The 20,441-nt window shown below is 38.8% G+C and overlaps 1 protein-coding gene across 4 annotated transcripts in view; it reads left to right on the plus strand.

Moving 5' to 3' along the window:
* fstl5 (follistatin-like 5) overlaps nucleotides 1–20,441 on the plus strand; it is a 291,611-nt gene that overhangs the window by 160,751 nt on the left and 110,419 nt on the right. For all 4 annotated transcript variants that reach the window (XM_088080811.1, XM_088080812.1, XM_088080813.1 and 1 more), the window contains exon 7: nucleotides 14,793–14,959. In XM_088080811.1, coding sequence (XP_087936937.1) covers nucleotides 14,793–14,959 — 167 coding nt within the window. The remainder of the gene's footprint in view (nucleotides 1–14,792; nucleotides 14,960–20,441) is intronic.

Raw genomic sequence — 20,441 nt, forward strand, 5'->3', positions numbered from 1 at the left:
AGCCATTGTACAGGCACTGTAAGACAAATCTGATGCCCTTCGTTCAGCATTAGCTTTCAGTGGGTTATCAGGAATTGTAAAATTCTTGGATTCACCAAAGTTTTATTCAACTAGACAACTCTTTTTTATATGTCGATCTAACAGAGCAGAAACTCTGGTGAGAGGACGGGAGAAGGCATGTGTTTTATGGTGAATGGACAATAATTAAGCCACAGCTGGGGTTGCAACGGTATGCGATTTTGACAGTAAACATCAAACAACACAGATAAACATCTCAGAAAATATTGCAGTTTCACGGTATTAGGGTAATACAAAATCCAGTTGTTGTCCAGTTTTTTCAGTACTCTAGTTAAGCAAATGTACACAGCATGATAACCATCAATTTTCATACCACAGTATATCTTGAAACTAGTATACCACTGCAACCATAGCAACAGCGAACAATATAAGTGATGTGTATAATTGCATGTGACAAATAAGTGATTTATGTAGGATCAGGGATGATCGTCCATACCCTTCTGTTTATGCTCAACCCATTTACTATTTTTAATAGTAAACACCTTAGCAAAACTGACTGTGAGGTGAGATTATTTTCTCTACTACTGTTTCCAAAGTAAAGCATGACCTCTGAACTTCAGTACTTGTTTAAGGTGGTATTATATTCAAATACAGGTACAGATTGATGTCATGGCTAAAGGAAACTGTTGTTGATGGGTATGGTTACCAGTTAACATTACCAAACTGATTTGACTATTTTCAAATGTTGATCTAAGAAAGCTGATGTCAGCCTCTGATTGATTTGCATCATTTTGGGGTGAACATATCAGTTATTGCTGTACAGCTGTGATTCTCTGCATGTCTTTATCTATTTCTTGATTCATTTTGTCTTATTTAAATTGTCTTCATTCATTGTCTTTTGTTTTATTGCAAAACGGCTCTACGCTTGTGCGTTTCTTAGTCTTGTGTAATCCCCATATTTACAGAAAGTTTGTCAAGCTCAAAAATTAGTTGACTTACACTCTTTTCTTCTGTGAAGATTATAATTAGACATCCAAACCAACAGCCGGGCCTCCTCCAGGGAAGGCTCCTTCCATTAAGGCAAATTTGCTGTTATTCAGCACCCATGGCACAGCGACAATTAATGGATACTCAGGCTTTTACTTGTCAAAACCCCTGCTGAGCATTCCATTCACAGGCTGTGAGAAGTGGTGTTAAAATGGTTTCATAATTCATGGTTCATTTTCCAGCATGTGACTTTTCCATCTCCAGAATGTATTAGGGAGATTTAAAAGAAGTTGAATTACTTTTTTTAATTCTCAGTGATCCTCAACTGAAGTACAAGTGCAAATTTTCTCAACAATCCTCAAGGGAGGATTGTTCTTTTATCCTGAACTTGATGACAAAGTCAAGGCTTGGTGTACTCTTTTTGATTATATGTTTACTGAGCACACATGAGGATGGAGCTGCTCGTGTTTTTGGATTGGAGTAGAACAAATGATTCCATTACTACTGTTTAAAGCAGTGTGTCCCAACTGGTCCATTTATTGTTTCCTGATTTCTCCTTAGTCATTATTTCAAGGTCCACGCAGTTTAACATATGTAGCGTCATACTTGGACATGTAGTTAAGCTAGTTTGCTGTCTCTGTTAAGGTGCTGTCCAATATTCACTCACTCTACAGCAGGAAACAGCAACTCCATTAACAAAAACAGTAATTTTACCTCACTGAACACGGGAGCTGCTGGTCTACCACTGCCTCAATCAGTTAGTTAGTTTGTGCTATTGTGGGACTTTAGTGAATCCAAACTAAACCTTGAAAAGCACTAAAGTCTCTCAATTACACAAACAAACTGACTGATCGAGGCTGCAGTAGTCCAGCAGCTCCTATGTTCAGTGAGGTAAAACTACTGTTTTTGTCAGTGAAGTCTGACTTTGAAAAGAGCATGGATTAAGTTTTACTTTCTGCTCATTTCCCTGTAAGAAATAGCTGTCTCTTTGTCACTCTGACTTTCTGTCTGTCTGTATGAGATTTTGTTGGCTGATATAGTTTTGTTGTTAAATGCAGTCGCTAATGACTTCAAATTATCACAAATTTTCTTCTTTTAGTAGAGGAATTCAGGAAAAACAAAGTTTTCTCCATAAATTTCACATAACACAGGGTGAGTAATTGTGTTTTAAGCTTTTCATTTGTGTTGGATAAAATGGAGCAATTTAGTGCGGTTCAGATGAAAGAAGGTGGTGTTTAAAATAATGGCTTCTAACTGGTATTTATGGTTTGGATTGCTCTGAATATTAACAGGTTTTAATGCATTTCTTAGCTGAAGACACCTGATGCATCAGTAAAAAGAAATGACAGCACAAAAGATCTGACAAACTAGAGCATTAGGTACAGACTGTTGATGTCTTTTCTTTTGATGGGAAGCAATTATGTATTTGGCACTCTGTTATCATTGTAGAAAATTCATTTAAATAGAAACTCATATAAATCCAGCCTCTTTAAAAATGTGTGGTAGGAAAAACTCTCAGCCTTGAAGTAAGTGGTGTGTTTTTCCATTTTAGGAGCATTACCAGCAGTTTGTTAAAGTGTTGCATCTGAAAGATAGACAGAATAAATGATGGAAATATAACTGTCGGAATTAAGAGTGGTTTTGACAGGAGAGTAAATCCGAATAAAGGGCAATCCGCGCCAGCAGCCTTTCCAACAATCCACTCCCAAGAGAAGTGCATCGCTGTGCAACCCCCTCCTTTTATATTTCTGTTATAATTTCTAAAAATGTGGCATTTTAGACACATACAAAGGTTGTACAAAGCTTTTGAAACCAATGTAAGAGATGTTAATGTATGTATGTGATGTCCATGTGAGCTTCGTGGTTTCTTTGGAGAAACAGAGCCAAGGTGAATATACACTTCTCCTGGAGTTTACCTGAGGACTATTTTCATCTACTAAATTTGAGATGTTACTGGTTAGGACAGTTTGTCCTGCAGCTGACAGGGCCAGCTGGTTCTGAGGACAGTGACGTCATTACAGAGGTCTTTGTGGATTCAATGAATGTACGCTTCAGCGATGCTCACGCGCCACTGACAGGCCCTGGTTTAAATTCACAGTAAGAAGAAACCTTCTCTCCGAATATACTTCAGTGCCCTCTGACTGAGAGAGGTTCAATGTGCTTTTCTGGCTGTCAGGATTGTTTAGCAGTTCAGTGTAAACAGATTGCAGCATTCATCCTCTTTTCTCAACATTTAACATCTCCTGTCATCCAGTTGACGGCGTTGGCATCCACCATTTGCAGCTGTGCAGCTATTGGAGTGTGCTGGGATGTCGAAGTAGTAGAACGCACAGACAGTGGGATGGAAGCACTGCACTGCAAGTCTCTATGAGTTTGTAATGGGTGAAGGTAACTGATGAATATGCAAAATATACTGCCGATTTAACACTCACAAACATGCAAACAGGTTTGTGATGCTGCTCAGAATGGTAAAGGAACAGGTGTCACTCAACATTAAACCCTCAATAAAATAAAACAGGATGCAATCTGATATAGTTTAAAGCCACGAAGCCTTATGTGCGTGAAATATGATGGAACAATTAAATCACAGCCTCTCTTATGCTAAAGCTTAAGTGCTCTGTGATTTACTTATTGCTGTAAGATAGGGGAATTTTTCATTAGTTGTTTTCCACAAGGTAGCTGTGATAAAAATTAATCCAATTAGAGCTCCTCTTAGGCTCTGTTGCATACTAATGCTGGCCGTCCCTCAGGATCTCTCCCAACAGCTGCTTTGGAAACAGACATGAGGCAGATCAGGCAGAGGTAATGCACTCACTAAGGCTATTTGTTAATGTTTTACAGCCATCTTGATGTGTATAATGTTTGTGGGAGGAGAGAGGAAAGAGGTAATAATTATCCTCTTGCCCTTTACCTGGCACCTGTAATTTTTGCATTTTTAAACGTGTGACAGCAGTAATGCCGCAAAAAACACAATTATTTCTTCTAGTCTGCTTAATGCAGAAGGATGAGAGTGGAGATGCTGAAAGATACTGCAGCACTGGTTACTTTAGCAGTGCCTACAGTATTTTTCTTGGAACTTTTTAAGAGCATTATAAAATAATCTCATTTAAATTGAAAAAGCTCAGAACCCACATCAAAGGTAGCTTTGTCCTCAAAATGATTGCAAAGTTCTTCAACTTAAAGTTTAGCTGTAGAGTTTTCCATGTAAACAAACATTTATTAACGCTGATTCTGTTGTACAGATGCGGAGTGTGACTGTCTTTGACGATGTTGACTAAAGATATTACCTTCAAAGATGCTCAGAAGATCTTAAGTCTGTGATTTTTGGTTAGCGAGCTTCTAACATTACATCTGTTGTTTATTTAACTGTCTTGTTTTTCAGTTTAGTTTGTTTTGCAAAGGTAATAGAAGACATGATGCACAAGAAAAGTGCTGGTAAGATTAAAGAGCCCAGATGATCTTATAAAGATATTTCAAAACAAATAGAATAACCTCAGACAGACAAATTAAATGCATTTTTGCATATTTTTGTTTCTCTCTAATGTACTTAGTTTAAAAAGTAAAGCACCTTCTAACATTGTTTTCAATGTTGTCATAAAGTAAGTTCACTGTCGTCAAGTTTCAGTTTCAGTGCAGCTCTCACCCTTTTATCTGCTTTAACAGGCCTGTTGAAATCATAATAAAATTGACTAATGTCCACATTGGGCCAACATAACACCCAGTAACCACCCTTTCTAGAATGCTGCAATGTTGGGAGCGCAACAGTTAGACAGTCTCTGTGAGTTTTGCACAACTGTGCATTTTTTTTTCCAATCACCACAACTTTTCTGCATATTTGACAATTGGGCAAAATCTTATTTTACTGCAGAGCTGCACGCATTGTATTGAGTCGCCCAGCCTTTCCTTGCTCTCTCTCATTTCTATCACAAGACTACTGCTGAGTGTCTGTTCGTCCTGGGAGAGGGATCCCTCCTCAGTTACTCTTTTTGAGATTTCTACTATTTTTCCCTGTTAAAGGCATAACTTAACATTTATCAACAGGTGTAACAGTGTAGTTGAGCCATTTGGTGTGAGATTGTTGGGACCATTTAATGGCTCGGTGTCGGGTGTTAGCTGCTGTGTTAGCTGGTGCAAACCTGGCAGAGAGAGCAGGAGGTTATCATACTGTGAACATTTGCTTTCTATGGTAGTGAAAAAAAAATGCTGTTGGACAGAAAATCTCTCCTGCCAATCGCATCTGACTTTTTACTTATAATCACGTCAAGAAATGGTTTCAAGTTTCTTGTTGAACCCAAAAAAATCATTACTACTGTTTTAATTTATTAAAGGGTCATTTTGACTGACAATAATAATAGTAATTGTTTAATACAGTATAATGTGAAATGGTGATATTTCCTGAGACAGTCACCAGTAAAATCTCATTCAGCTGATCTTCTGTGGTGTCCCCAAATCCAACACCAGTTTGTCAAGATCTGGACAAAACCAGTATACAAAGGTAAATGTGAGGTTGTTTACACTTAATTGAATGCAAGCTCCCGAAACTAAAATAGGGGACACCTCGACCTCTCTCAGAAAAAAAAACATCTGTGTCAAAGAAACCAGACAAACAAAAAAACAGCTCCACATTGAATAAGAAGATCACACACTACAGGATTATCGCAAATCTATGGAGTAAAATAAACCACATTGTTTCCCCCAAATATAAGATATATATTATTATGTACTACTCATTTTTAAGATATATACTTCCCCAAATACACAGTGACAGGTCTCAGTGTGTATTCAGGAACAATTGCTGTGCAAAAATGTGTAGCCCATCATTTATTTTCTGGCAACTGCAGTCACCTTTTTAAACAAATGTTTATTTTCAGTGCATAAATAGATTGTTTTAGGAGTGGGGCCTTATTTTGCAACATGTGATCAGCTAATTATAGGTGGAGGTGTCATTTTTGTCTTGATGGTGGGCTTTTCTTTCATATCTGAGCTTGCAGTCATCGGTGCGCAGACTTATTTTTTCCATCCTGACAATGAAACAGTTGTCAAGGTGAGGTTAAACATGCTTTCATTTGTTTCCCTCTCTAAATTTTCTCACCCAACATCACAGTCAGGTTATATTTGCTGCTCTTCTGAACTCTGTTGAGTTGAGAGAAAATACAAACTGAAACGGTGCAGAGGCGTTATCTCCCCCTGTCAACATGTGTGTTTGACTTCATGAGCTTAAAGATCACCTGATTATTGTTGCCTATTTGTACAGCAGGGATACACTTTGTTCAACAGTGCTACAAGTGGCAGCAATTCAGCATTAAAAGCCAAAAAAAAGTATTTTGCGTGGTTAGACAAAGGAGGGAGGATGTTTGTTTCAGTGTTCAAATTCTCTTCTTTCTCTGTCAAACATTCAAGTCCACCGAGTCGCTCATCTTCGATATCAAAAACAGCACCTCCACTCTTCTTGCTTTGGGAGAGAGTTTGCACAAATCAACCCAGCCATCCAAGATCAGAGGAAGTTCATATGAGAGTGTGTGTATTCTGTTTTGGGGTGTTTTTTCCCCCCCTTTGAGTCTTTGTATATGGGCTATGAATACTCTGCATCAGGGAAAATGCTTTTATCTCCACTTCAAAATGTCAAACTCAAAGCAATTGGAGGTACACAACCGTTCAGCCTTGGTAATATCGAACATCATGGAGAGGGAATGCGTCAGAGGAATGAGAGACTTGGTGGAGAGAGACAGCGAGCGAGCATGTGTCGGAGAAAGAGAGCGACAGAGCATGATAGAGGACGGAGTAAGGGGGTTGGCTAAGCAACCTCGGTGCAATTTGTCTTCATGCAGCCGGCCTCTCGCAACATCCTGCAGGCCCAGGCTATTTTCCCTGACAAGCTTGTTGCCTCCAGTGCAGTAGGTGATTTACCTCTCGCCGTGGCACTGACCAACATCCCGTCTTGGGAGCAGAGCAGAGTAAATCAAAAGTCTGGACTTCACCGTTAATCACTAATTACAGGTTGGATGGTGAAGGTTGATCCTTCCCAGGAGGCCGAGTCCCTCAAGCCTCAAATCAGACAAAAAAAGCGGAGCCAAGGCCACTCCCTCCTCTGATAAATGTCTCACAGAGGAGGTGCTGGACTCAAAGTGTTTGAGTCGGCTCCAACAGCCCAGACTCCCGTCTCTCTGAGGAGCTTCTCATTCAGGTCGGATTCTAGCCCTCCCTCCCCTCCTCCCTCCCTCCATCCACCAGCTAAAGCTGTGATGGAGCCTGCCTGGCCGTCCGTCTGCCCACTTTCTTCTTTAAATTCTCCCTATAACTTCACATATTTCGATCCCCCCCGGGGATCAGCGGCAAATCGAGTTTGTTGCTCGCAGCGTATTCCAAAAGCATTAAGATACAAGCGGGCTGTAATTGAATGGTTAGGGAGGACATTATTGAAGGAGATTTTTGTCAGCATATCCACCCACCACCACCTCAACGTCACAACAAACGCCAAGTGGTTGCATGGTGTGTTGATCTGCCGGCTGCAGTGTTATCAGTGTCAGGGGAGGAGGAGGATCATGGATTAGCCATGCGTGACTGATGGATCCACTTTCCTTAATTCTTCACTTTCTGCATCAGAGCTGATTTCATGTGTTTTACTATCTCTGCTGTGTTGTTCTCCATACTCTCATGTATTTTTTCTTGTCATTGTCACTTTTTGTTTGCTGCCTGAGCTTTTTCTCTGCTTGAAATTTTGGTTTGCATTTATTTGTTTTTGTTCTTAATTCAGTAAAGCTAAGCTTACGCTTAGCCCAGTGTTTTCTTAAAGCATTAAACTATTAATGACGGCTTTCATTTAAGCTTAATCCTCTATATATCTGCACTGAACTGAGGGCCCCCTTAAAGAGAGCTTTAACATCCTTCAGAGACCCTTCACTAGACTGAGGTTCCTCAAGTGGAGCAGTTTTCTGCTCTTTGTTTGGTCAGGATCCAAGATAACATGATGACATATCTTCTGCTTTGCTTAGAACTGGTGAATTTACAGCTCACAGCAACTTAATACAAGATATTTATTTCTGGGATTTATGCAATATCTAATGTCCTTAAAAATGTTGCTGCATATTTCTGCTTGGTTGTTAGCAGACATTAACATCACCCCGAACCCTGTCTGACTCTATATGGAAAAAAGGAGTAGTCAGATATTTGTATTAAACAGTAACATGCGATTTGACTGACATAATTGGCAGTGGCCCACAGCCCTAACAGATATTAAGGATGTAAAAGTTTGAAAGTTTTTATGCCTCTTAGCCCTGACTGTTTAACCAGGTTGGTCAAATTGAGATTAAGAGTCTTTTTTTCAACGGAGACCTGGGCCGAACAGCTGTGAAAACAGTGTTGCAGACAGAGACACAAAGGGAGACAAAATTCAATTCACGAAGAGTCAAAAGAGAACTTTAATAAATAATATATACTGTAATGATAAGATTACCTGAAGGGGAGACAAATGGTCAGATACTGAGCTGGTGACACAAATCAGCGTGCCCACTTGGCTGGAGGCTCACAACTGCAAGGTGCTAATTCAAGTTTCTTTTCAAAACCCAAAAGCTAAATGTATTTGAAAAAGCAAACAAATGTGAAAAGTCATTATGATGTTCATTATAGACATCCATGACAGTCTTCTGGACAGTGAGGGATTATAAACAACATTACATATACGTTCACTTTCTAATATGGCAAAACATTCTGCTTGTTTACCATTTGAACATCGTGTTTGTTGCCCCACTGGACCTGTATTTTTCAAGATAACATCAGTTCCTTTTGGTTGTTTGTTATCTTCGATAGAACTGATAGAAGAGCTGCAAAAATAAAACCCATATTTAATAAACAACACATTTGCTCTCCCAGTAAGTCTGTGATGTCAGACCAAAGAAACAAAAGGCCAAAAGGTGTGATGTTGTTTAGTTTGGCTTTCTCAGAAAGGAAGCACTAAGTCACCTCTGCTTAGGACAGTTTGTGCTCTATTTGGCTCATCCTGCCAGAAGACAGAAGTCCACCAGAATTTAATATTTGACAAGTAGGATGACTCTGCAATGTCCAAGTTAGGGCAATTTATTGTTGGCCTCCACTGCAGATCCACTTTGTTCAGACGTTAAGGGTCAGTGTGTTATTACGTTTAAATCACAATTAAAGATAAAGGCTTGTCTGTGACCTCTGAAACAACCACTTTTTTGGAAAAATGTCTTTGAAAATGGCTGCTGAACTTGAACAGAATTAAAGTTGCTCCACTATAGCCTCACTGGATAAAATGCAGTTTTAATGAGGCCCTGTAAAAGCAAGAAGTTTTAGATCCCTAACATTTTTTATTCCTTTCCAGTCGTTCCTTTTCTCTCTGGCCATGTTGGCTCTCATATCACCCCCGCTGACTGCCGTTGTCATGTCTTCATTATATACAAACAGCTCCCAAACCGATCAAATGTGTCCCATCAAATGATCTCCGTCACATCATCATGTCCACAGGGGAAATATTTCAGTCGCTTTATGAAGTTGGTTATTTCTTTTCATGTACCATTAAAACCCTTCCTTTTCTAGATCAATACAAATGATGGGTTATGTTCATGACAAGAGGAATTTCCCTCAGTGCAGGCCATCACAAGACATTTTTATCATCAACCAGTGAAAGAGACCGACTAATGAATGAATGAGCTCGTGTTTGCTATTCAGAAAAGACAGACTGATTGGCTCATTAATGAATGTTTGAACCTGCTTTATCATGTCTTCTTTTGTGTGTGTGTGTGTGTATGAGAGAGAGAGATGATTTTGTATGCACAATGATAATTAAACATCTTATTTCAAAATTCTGGTGTTAAAGAGAGTTAGAGCAGAGCTAAATAAGAAATAAGAAAGTGCAGCATCCAAACAGCACAAGAAGTATTAAATAGAGTTATTATTATTCTAAAATCCAAAGATCACAGAAAGATCACTTACAACTACTTAATATTAGGCCTGTCAGGATAATTACACTCTAGACTTAGAATAGGACATAAATGGGTATAACCTTAATCATTTTGCAGAATTTGTTTTTACATGTGCTTGTTTATGTAACAGTGCCACCAGCATTTTAGCCGACAAGATGCCTAAAAAAGTAGCAGGGTTTTCCCAACCATTGTAAAACTTGGACTACAGCTCCACCTAACATTTTTTTCCCCATTAAAATTGCTTTTTTTCCCCAACTAATTTCAAGTTCAAGTTACTTTATTTGTACCCATAGGTAGATTTGGTTTGCAGTTTAAAAGTCCATTTAAGTTGTTAGACACCACAGACAACTTTCAAGATTACACATGACAATGTGTCTCTTAAATATTTAAAAAAAATATTCAATCACTTAAAAAAAGCACAAAACTGATAATCATGATTACATACGGTTAAGTCCTTTTCTCATCTGTGCGTACAGTGTCTGCAGCTACCTCAGTGTCTGCAGCTTCCTCAGTGTCTGCAGCTGTCTCAGTGTCTGCAGCTGCCTCAGTGTCTGCAGCTTCCTCAGTGTCTGCAGCTTCCTCAGTATCTGCAGCTGCCTCAGTGTCTGCAGCTTTCTCAGTTTCTGCAGCTGCCTCAGTGTCTGCAGCTGCCTTGGTATCTGCAGCTATCTCAGTGTATGTGGCTTCCTGTAGTGCTCACTCTGCAACTAAATCTAGGGACCAAAAGTACACTGCACACTGACTGACACACACACAAAACAGAACTGCTGTTTGACTTGAAGGAATGTCAGGTGACTCTGAGGTCTCAGACTGATGATTCAAATCTCCGTGTTTTAGTTGGTAGGCCTACATGTTATTTATGACTCTTATGGGACAATATGTGGTCCAACAAAAGTTGCTTTGTGTCTGGAGTTGCTCTAATGGTGTTGTGAGTATGGGCAATGCTTCTAATACTACCTCGAGTGCTGGATCAGGTATTGCCGATCGCTCACCAAGTAATTTATTAAAAAAACTTCACAGTTGTTTGACTGTTAGTTAATTAATTCTTCACTGCTCTAAACAGTAGCCTTTACAGCAAGTTGGTCTGTGCAGCCCCTGGCAATTGATTTTCAGTAAAAAGTGCAACATCAGCTGTTATCAAAATGTCAGATTAAATGATAAAAGAAAGTTCTATGGTATTTACTCTTCGGATGTACTTTTTCATGTTTAACAAAGGGTTTAACCCAATAAGTACTTGGTATCAGCCAGTGCACAGTTCAGGTATCGGAATCAGTGTCAAAAGGAAATAACATTTTTGGAACATCTGTAATTGTGACAGACTTGTTGTTGCTATAGGATATGGTAATGTGAGCTGCAACAAGAACACCTGTAATATATGATACAATCTGATGCAACAGCAGAGCAATATTCACCGGCTTCATGAAGATGATGATATTCAATTTTTGTCAACTCTGTCACAGAGGTTATGGCTCTATTCTCGTTTTTGAGGTCAACATAAGAATTTTTTTGCAGTGCATTACTTTTTACTGTAAGGTGTTTTTTTTCCTACCAAGCATTGAACAAAGTTAAGCAGAAACAACTTTCTATTGTTTCGCAAAGCTATTTGTTATTTTGCCTGCTGGGTATACACAATAGCAGAAACAACTTTTAATATAGTGTACTGATTTATGCAAATAAATACACACATCTATTTAAAAAGAATCATCCTGGGTAGAAGTTATTTTCTCCTATATTTTAGATCCCTGTGCACCCAACAGTTGTTATTTTTCCCACAGGAAGAGCAAATTGATCACAGTTTACAATAAGCCTCTATTAATAGAAAGCGAGCAGAATGTGAAAATTAGAAAATGTAAATGAGCTGCTGATTGTGTGCCACACTTAAGTGGAAAAAAGAGAATTAGTTCAAGTACTGTATTTTTTTTTAAACGAGTTTGAGTGTTGTTTTTTAATCAGTTTATATAATCAAATCAAATAGTTAAGAATCTGGATATTCTTTAAAGTAACACAACACCACGACAAACTTTAGCCTCACAAATTAGCACAGAGTTGGATCAACTCTCCACCAACTGTATAATCATCTAAACTTAGAGTTATACCTCACTCAGAAGAAACGGCTGTTATTAATCCTCTAATTTTGATGTAATCCTGGCAGAGATTTGCCCGGGCTTAAGCAGGGTTTCATTGGGCCAAATGAGAGATTAGAAGTCTTAACTCGGAGCTTCCCACTGAAAAGGAGTACGGGTTGTCTCACGGCTCCAGTGTGATTGGCCTGGATCTAACGGGCTATCCAAGTTCACAGTTCAGAGACACAACAAGTGGACCAAACACCGCAAATGAGTGAGAAGGTTAAAAAAGCATTCAGAAGCCATTGGTACGAGGCCACCGGAGTCATGCTGTAATTGAAGGTGCTCTCATCCTGATTCTCTGGGCTGTGGCGAGTGAACAGTGTCTGCTGGACCTGCTCTTTCATTAGGTTTTGTATTTCATGCCCTTAGGAGCAGAACAAATTGAGTCTCTGTTTCCTTTTGCTCTGTTGCTCATTACCCAAGAGAAAGATTAAAAAGCATTCTCTCACAGGCCGGGTTACATAATACCACCACAGAATGGATGAGTGTACATTGTACTCATTGTCTCATCAAAATACGGGACAAACAAAAAGCGTTAACCAACCATAGCCATGCTGACCTCTCACCAACCCACCATGGCCTTTCTCTGTGTTATTTTAGGGCAGTCCCGAGGTTCAGTTTTTGGGCTTTGAAGCTTCAGTGAGAAATATTTCAATTAGTTGAAGCTTTTAGCGGGGGCAATGAGAGACAAGGACGAAAGTCAGACTTTTTCAAATATACGTTTTCACTCGATGTAGCAAGAATAATGTGACAATTAGCAACTTATATCATCACGCAGGTCACAGTAACATCAGCCATAACAGCTGCAAAAACATAATGCTTTGCAGGATGGCTAAACTGTAGCTTACAGTTTTCAGGTGGTTTTCCAAGCTCATTGTAGATTTGGGATATGCCAGTTTTTGTTGGCATACCTGGCACTCGACTTTAAATGTTGAAACTATTCCAGATGCTTAACTATTTAAACATCTTGTTAGCGTACCTTGTGCTACAAACTGTCCTAGTTTCAGCAGTACTAGACTGCTGCTGACTGATGTTAGATGAGAGGGAGTCAGAGTCGCAAAACTATCACAAAGTTTAAAGTTTAAATGAGAATAACTATCAATAATTAATGTTGATACCTTTTGAATCTTACATAATGGTGGATTGCAATGTCTTAATTTATGGACTTTTTGGAATATATATATATATATATATATATATATATATATATATATATATATATATATATATATATATATATATATATATATATATATATCCCTCAGAGTTACCACTAATCCAAAGTGGTGCCTCGTTGGATTTTACTTGCCTCTGACCTGTAAAGGCATGGACACATGACCTGTGACAGGTGAACTGTGATGTCTAGCACTGTGGTGTTGGCAGTTGACTCTTGAGTCCCGTGTATTGTAAGGCGTCAAACAAATGCTCGATCAGATTGGGATCTGGGGAATTTGGAGGCCAGGTCGAGGCCTTGAGCTTTCTTTCACGTTCCTCGGGCCATTCCTGAGCAGTTCTTGTTGTGTGGCATGGTGCATTGTCCTGCTGAGGGGTGGCTTTTATGATGGTTTTTGGGTGAAGTGCGTCAAGTGGCATCTACATGAATATCCAGCCTAAAAGGTTTCCCAACAGAACATTGGATTGTAACAAGATGATCAGTGTTGCTCACTTCACCCATCAGTGTTTTTTTATGTTTTGGCTGATTGGTGTTTGTATATGTGGACATTGATAACCATGGCAACGATTGGAGCTTTAAAGTATTCAGGTCAGCCCTAGTATTATTATCATATTCTCTGTAATATTTTCTCTCAGTAATAGGTAGAAATTAACCACAGAGAACCACATCTCATCATAACCAGAAACATTTTTCAAAAACTTGCAGGAATGACTGAATCAAGCAAAGCACAGACTCTGGTCGAGGTCTAGGGCTGTGTTTCCATGGGGAACCACTCTGCCAGTGCAGGCTTTTTTTCCATGTTACTTTCATCAGAAAAGGATGCACTCCTGGGCTTTTACAACAATGTGGAGAGCCTAGCTTGTTTAAAACTCTCAGAGCACTGAGCATGTTAAAAATATTCCAACTTCTAGTTACAAAGCTTCAGATGAGGTTTCAGCAGTCATCAGACCAGCTGCACCTCTGTCTCCCAAAAGTGTCTGCTCTGTACTGTTCGCTCAAAAAGAGGTATATAGCGTTGAACCCAGGGTCCTCAGAGAGAGTAAAACTGCCATTATAGTGTCATTACATAAATTATGCAAAGTATTTACAGAACATTTAACTTAATTCCTTCCCATTACTTTGCAAATTGCAATAATTGTGCTGCCTCAGTGCATCTTTAACTAAAAAAAACATCTGCCTCTATCGTACAACAGTAGCTAATTGAGACACTCTTGTGTTCTGTATTGTTGTTTTCAGGCTTCATTAAGAGAAAAATGTGGGCAAACATGAATTTTTGCATTGTGAAATATCTCAGTGGGGTTATTCCTCTGAATTATGAGCTGTTACAAGAAAGGGGGGTCCATCAAATTCCAGTTATAAAGTATAAAGGTGGACTTTGACAATGTTTTCTTCCCTTGTTCAAACTAAACTACTCAAATTAAAACTTTTACAAAGACCTTGAATTGTTTCTACTTTTATTCAGCAGTTTAATTTCTCGAAACTTAAATCATTGAGTCTCCTTCAGACAATCTGTCTAACATTATATAATTTGTTTCCTGTCTTCAACAGATGTGTACCTGCTCGACCTTCCAGATGACCAGAAAGTAAGCGTCACCACGGTAACAGTTGGCCAGAGCGCTGTGTTGACGTGTGCCATCACAGGGGAGCGGAGGCCTCCTATATTGTGGAAGAGAAACCATCAATATCTGAACTCCTTGAACCTGGAAGACATCAATGTGAGACCTTACAGCACTTACTCTGATTTAAAGTTTGAAGATAGATATATGGGTAGATATGTAGAATAGGTAGACAGAAGAGGCACAAATACACTGACCGCCTTTACATGTACACTGTTATCACGAATACGACAGTATTCTGAATTTTATACAGGTCATGTGAACAACCTATTCCTTTTGGATATTCAAAATCAGGCATTTTCTGAACGTAAAGTTTTTTGATTGAGACATGTAGGATGTTTCGGTATTATTTGGGAGCATTGTTTGGACATGTTCAAACCAAATTACAAAGTTTGTTTACAAAAACTTCTCAGCAGAAAACCCCTCTGTCATGTACAATTTTACTGCACCCGCAAACAAAGAATATATTAAAGAAAACAACAACTTTAGTTTTGTCAAAATTAGCAGTTAACGTTATACTGACTGGCACTGAGATGTTGTTGCTGGGCAACAGTAAATGGACTTGCATTTGTATAGCGCTTCTCTAGTTGTTTGACCACTCAAAGCGTTTTAACTCACATTCACTCATTTACACGTGAATTCATACACTAGTGGCCAAGGCTGCCATACAAGGTGCCACCTGCTCCTCAGTTTTTATACATTCATACACAATCACACACAGTAGACAGCAGATTTGGTTTCTAAAAAGGTTCCAGAAAAGCAACACAGTACATAAAATAAGCACAGCAGAAATGTCAGATCGGTTGGATCATCGTGTTTGACTGTTTATCTGTAAACAGTCATGTCTAAAAATGACAACAGAGACAAAGAAGTTTGCCGATTTTGTTGTTAGCATGACGTCTCAGTGATTCAGTGTATGAAGTGCTTTCCAAATATTAGTCTCTTGTATTGCATTTTGCAACACACGGCCTCTTGCGTGTTTACAGCTGGCTCTGTGGTTGTAGGGCTGTGGGATAGAGATGCATGCCAAAAGATAACCCCACGTCTTTGGTTGGAAGGAGAAACACATTTACTTTTTGTACATTATGTAAGACTTGTATATCAACAGGTATTGGAGTAAGTGCAAATATCACAACCAACTTTTTCAACATATTTGTTGAGAGAATGAAAAAGGGAGGCTGTCAAACAAGTCCGACACCGGGGGAAAAGTTTTTATAACATTTTTGACGTGAAGAAGTTAATTGGCACAGGCAGCTCCAGCAATTCCAGTTTTCCATATTTTGATGCGATAAATGCCATGCTAATGCACGCTAATCAGACCATGCAGCACTGCATGCAATCAGGAATACTGGTAGGTTTTTTATTTCATTAGCCACGTAAACAGCATAGTAGAAATGGAGATGGCTGATATGACTTAAAATTAAGATCAGCCAACATTTGACCTGACGAAGATCCAAGCAGGATCGAAATGTTTTCTTCATAAACTTGTGTGGCAAGGAGTACTTTTTTTCCCCTCATTAAAAATAATATTGCAATATTTTTAGACCATATTGCAATAAACAATATATATCTTGGTGTTTTGAAATCTCCTCTAAACTACTGCACACTACTAAAGAACAAAATCATTAAACTAATTACAGTTACGGTAAAGTGAAAGTACTGTTAGAATTAAGTTAGATAAAGTATTGTTTTAATTGTTTTTGGAAGTGTTAATGCTGTAAACTTGAAGCTTTTGGTCAACAGTTAGATGTTAGCAAAAAGTTCAACTGTTAACAACTTTTAAAATCTTTAATGCAGTTAAAAAAGATAATTTACTCACAGTGAGCTTGAAACACATGAACAGCTCTCCAGTTCATACATTAATAGTATTTGCAAGTCGCAGTGGTGCTCCATGGTCTCCAAATGTCACTAAATAGTGTCGTCTGGAGCCCTGCAGATACAAAAACACACGCTTGGCCAGTTCAAAAGACTATCGCTCTAGGTCTGAATGTTTTTAGGAGAGTGTGAGAAGCATCATGTTTGTGAGTCTCTCTTTGTGTGTGTGTGTGCGTGTATATAAGATGGAGAGAACTGAAGCACCAAAATGAGCCACAGTTCACAAAATGGTAATTTTTTACATCCCACGAGGAACAAGCTGTGATACGTCAAGTAGATTTGAAATATGACGACCCATGAGTCGGAATATTGTCTTTTTTAAGAATAAGGGCTAAAAACGGAATATTTTGAGCATGTAAATGTCATCAGTGATAGGTAGATACCAGATAATGGGTTTTATAGTTGAATGAATCTAACACACTCAGTGCTCACTTCTAATTATTGTGTTTTCACGTCGTGATGCATCATCAGTTCTTAACGACCGTTGCAGAGCAGGAGCTGTGAATTTGAGATAATTCCATCCTATATTTCTTTCTCATCATATTTCAACTTTATATTTTTTGGCAGTGGCTCAGATTGTCAGCACATTTTATTTGACTGTTGGCGCTGGCTTTGTGTTGTAGGTCTGACAGTAATCCAGGATGTCAGTTTGTGTTCTTGGTGTCTGTGTTTAGAGACTGCTGGGAGGGACAGGGATTTCAGACAAAGAAAGGAGATGAAGGGGGATACCGAAGGGGTTCAGCCCTAGAGAAAGGACCTACTTTTACAACTCGGCGAAAGACTGTATGTGCTCATGCGTTGGTGTGTGTCCATGTGAGTGTGTGTGTGTTATGCACGGCCTCAGACAGCCCTCTGTGTCACTTTCATCCACATCAAAAGGAGCAGGGATACTTATGTGGCGAGGTACAGCAAAGGCAGACCTCCTCCTCAGCCTTTCCCTCTTTGTGTATCAGGGCTGACCAAGATGAGCGTGATACTGCCGTGCATAATTAAGTCAACACTGTCGCAGTAGATAAAGGGAGACCCAGTGAAGCCACTAATGTAACATTAAATGTTGATGACCCTTAAAATGAGTAAGAGGCGCCCAGCTGTCGCCAGTCATCCTTGGCACCATCAACTGGCTCTCAACTAGTGCGCAGCTTCTGGTTGTTGGTGATGTGTGATTCCCATAAAGAGCGGCGTCAATGCCATGAAGTGATTTTTAGGCTGTGCACATGAGAGCAACAGCTTTCCCACGGTTTGCCTCTTTCAGTCATTTTTTGAAATGTATTATGACTGCTTTTAACAGTGCAAGGCCAGAAAAGATGTATGCAAGTGCTGCGTGTAATAAAAAAAGAAATGTCAAGTCAGATTATTTCTTAAAAAAAACCACTCCGAATATCTTTTGGAGGATTTATAGGGGTAAAAAAAAGAGAGGTGCGAGGTCTTGTAAGGTCAACGCAAGCTTTGATCTATCTTTCATATATTTTTTTTTCCAAGAACTGTTTTAGTTCTTTTTTTATTTTTAGATTCAATAGAAGTAGCTTCTGTTTCATCTCCTCATTTTGCCTGAAGACACATCGCAGAGTTCAGTGTCTCGACAGAGGGTGGTCTTTGTCTGAGCTTCACAAACACTCACACACACACACACACACACACACACCCCGTTTCCAGTTTCCCAGTGATTTATATCAGATCGCGCACAGGTGTATTGAATAAAGGTTTTGCAGTATACTGGTATTGATGGTAAGAATTACGTTTTGATATCATGTTAATAAAACACAAATGATAACATCATGTAAATACTCTAGCATCACTAAAAGAATTTCAGTTTCTTTCCATTCACACTGCCCCCCCCCACGCCATCTGGTTGCCTTTTTACTATCCATTAAGTGTGATTACTATTTCTGCACGTTTATGTACAGTTGCAGGTCCTTAAAATGTCTTTAAAGTCCAGTGTGTAGGATTTAATATAATAAATAAATTATGTTTTCTTTAGTGTATAATTAAAAACCATTAAATAAGACGTGTTTTGTTTTCATAACCTTTAAAGGTGCCGTTTATATCTACTTAGGTAATGTCCACGGACATTGCAATGTTGCACCTCCGTGTTCCTACAGTAGCGCAGAGCAGACAAACCATTCATGTTTTCGTGTCGACCGCTGTATTGTGAGCCCCTTTGCAATGAGAGTGCCTCACAAACATTTTTTAAATATGAATATTCTTTAATTAGTGTTTTACTAGTTTCAGTTCACTGGGCCCATTGCTAAATCTTATACACTGACATTACACAGACATTTGAATTTATGAGGTCTTAATTGCCACCAGCATATTATTGGAACTGAATTATTTCTTCAGTTTTTTTGGCAAAATGAGTCAAGCTCTTCCATGTGAAAGTCCACATTTATAATTTTACAGATCTTTAAACAACTGAACCTAATACTGTCTTGTTATTTTATACTTGCACTCACCTGTTGGCAAAATGTAGAATAACTTACTCTCATAACCATAACTCTACATAAAACCTACCTCTGGACAGGACTTCATATATAATGTATATTTATCTTTTTATTTACCTGCATTGCCTAAATAAGAAGACTATGTATTTTCCAAAAGTCAGTTTTAATTTTAGTTGAAAATCATCTTTAAAAACTCTCAAAAAGCATTAAATGTAAGTGTCTGATATCTGGTTACAGATTCTCCCCATCTCCCTTCATTCGTATTTGAGTGTAATTCATTTAAAAAAAAAAGATGAAAATGCACAATTAACAAAACGATGAAACAAGAACATGAACAAAAAGATGAATTTGGCTGATAGGACTATTGTTAATTTAAAATTTCCATAGAAATCACGATAATATCATTACTATGGACTCTTTTGTTCCAGCCCTTATGACAACATATAGATCAAAGACCTTAAATGACTAATTATTCTTTAATATTGTGTTGCATTTCTATTATGTCGCATCAACACTTTTTATAAATGTCTTCTTTTTTTTCATCTTTTCACTGTGGAGTCATATAGGCTTCATTTTCCCCTCCTGTATTGAGACAGTGGGGGGGAGAACAGGCTGTGTTGATAATCAATCAAAGCTTGGCCTTTTGTGGTTTGCAGTCATCATACTTGCGAAAAAACAAAACAAAACTTGATTTCAGTCCACAGAGCAGATAGCTTGCGTTATACATCATAGATAGAACAGAACAGAAAGAAGGATGCAACTAACACTTTGCATTTTAATTAACCCTGAACCACTTTGGTACCCACAGGATCTTTATGTTGCCTGTATTTAATGTTGTTGCATAAAATCACCCGTCCTCTGTCTCTGCGGTACGTGCAGCATGCTGGGTTGATGCCAGTGCAGCTTCATGAAGTGAGACTGCGTTAAACTACTACAGAGACCAATCCGTCTCCTCAGACTGAGAGAACTCGCTGTACTTTGACCCTGGAGGTCTGTGATTGTCAGATTTAATTTTTTTGTTAGTGTCTAGCAAAGCCTAAGTTTACAACCTCTAGTGCACAGATTACCTCCAGAACACCGAACACAAGCAGCAAGTGAATCAGCGTGAGTCTCTCGTGGCTCATCAGAAAACTGTGTGCAAACCACGCAGCACCACGAGAAAGTACCAATGGAACATTAGCTGCACACCAACGCCGGCTTAATCCAGATTTATTTTTGGCTCTCAGACTTCCAGTCAATCATTGTTGTCCCTTCCAGAGAGGAGAATG

The sequence above is a fragment of the Plectropomus leopardus genome, chromosome 8, assembly GCF_026936395.1.
Source record: "Plectropomus leopardus strain MGB_pleo_1.0 chromosome 8, ASM2693639v1, whole genome shotgun sequence".
Classification (NCBI taxonomy): domain Eukaryota; kingdom Metazoa; phylum Chordata; class Actinopteri; order Perciformes; family Serranidae; genus Plectropomus; species Plectropomus leopardus.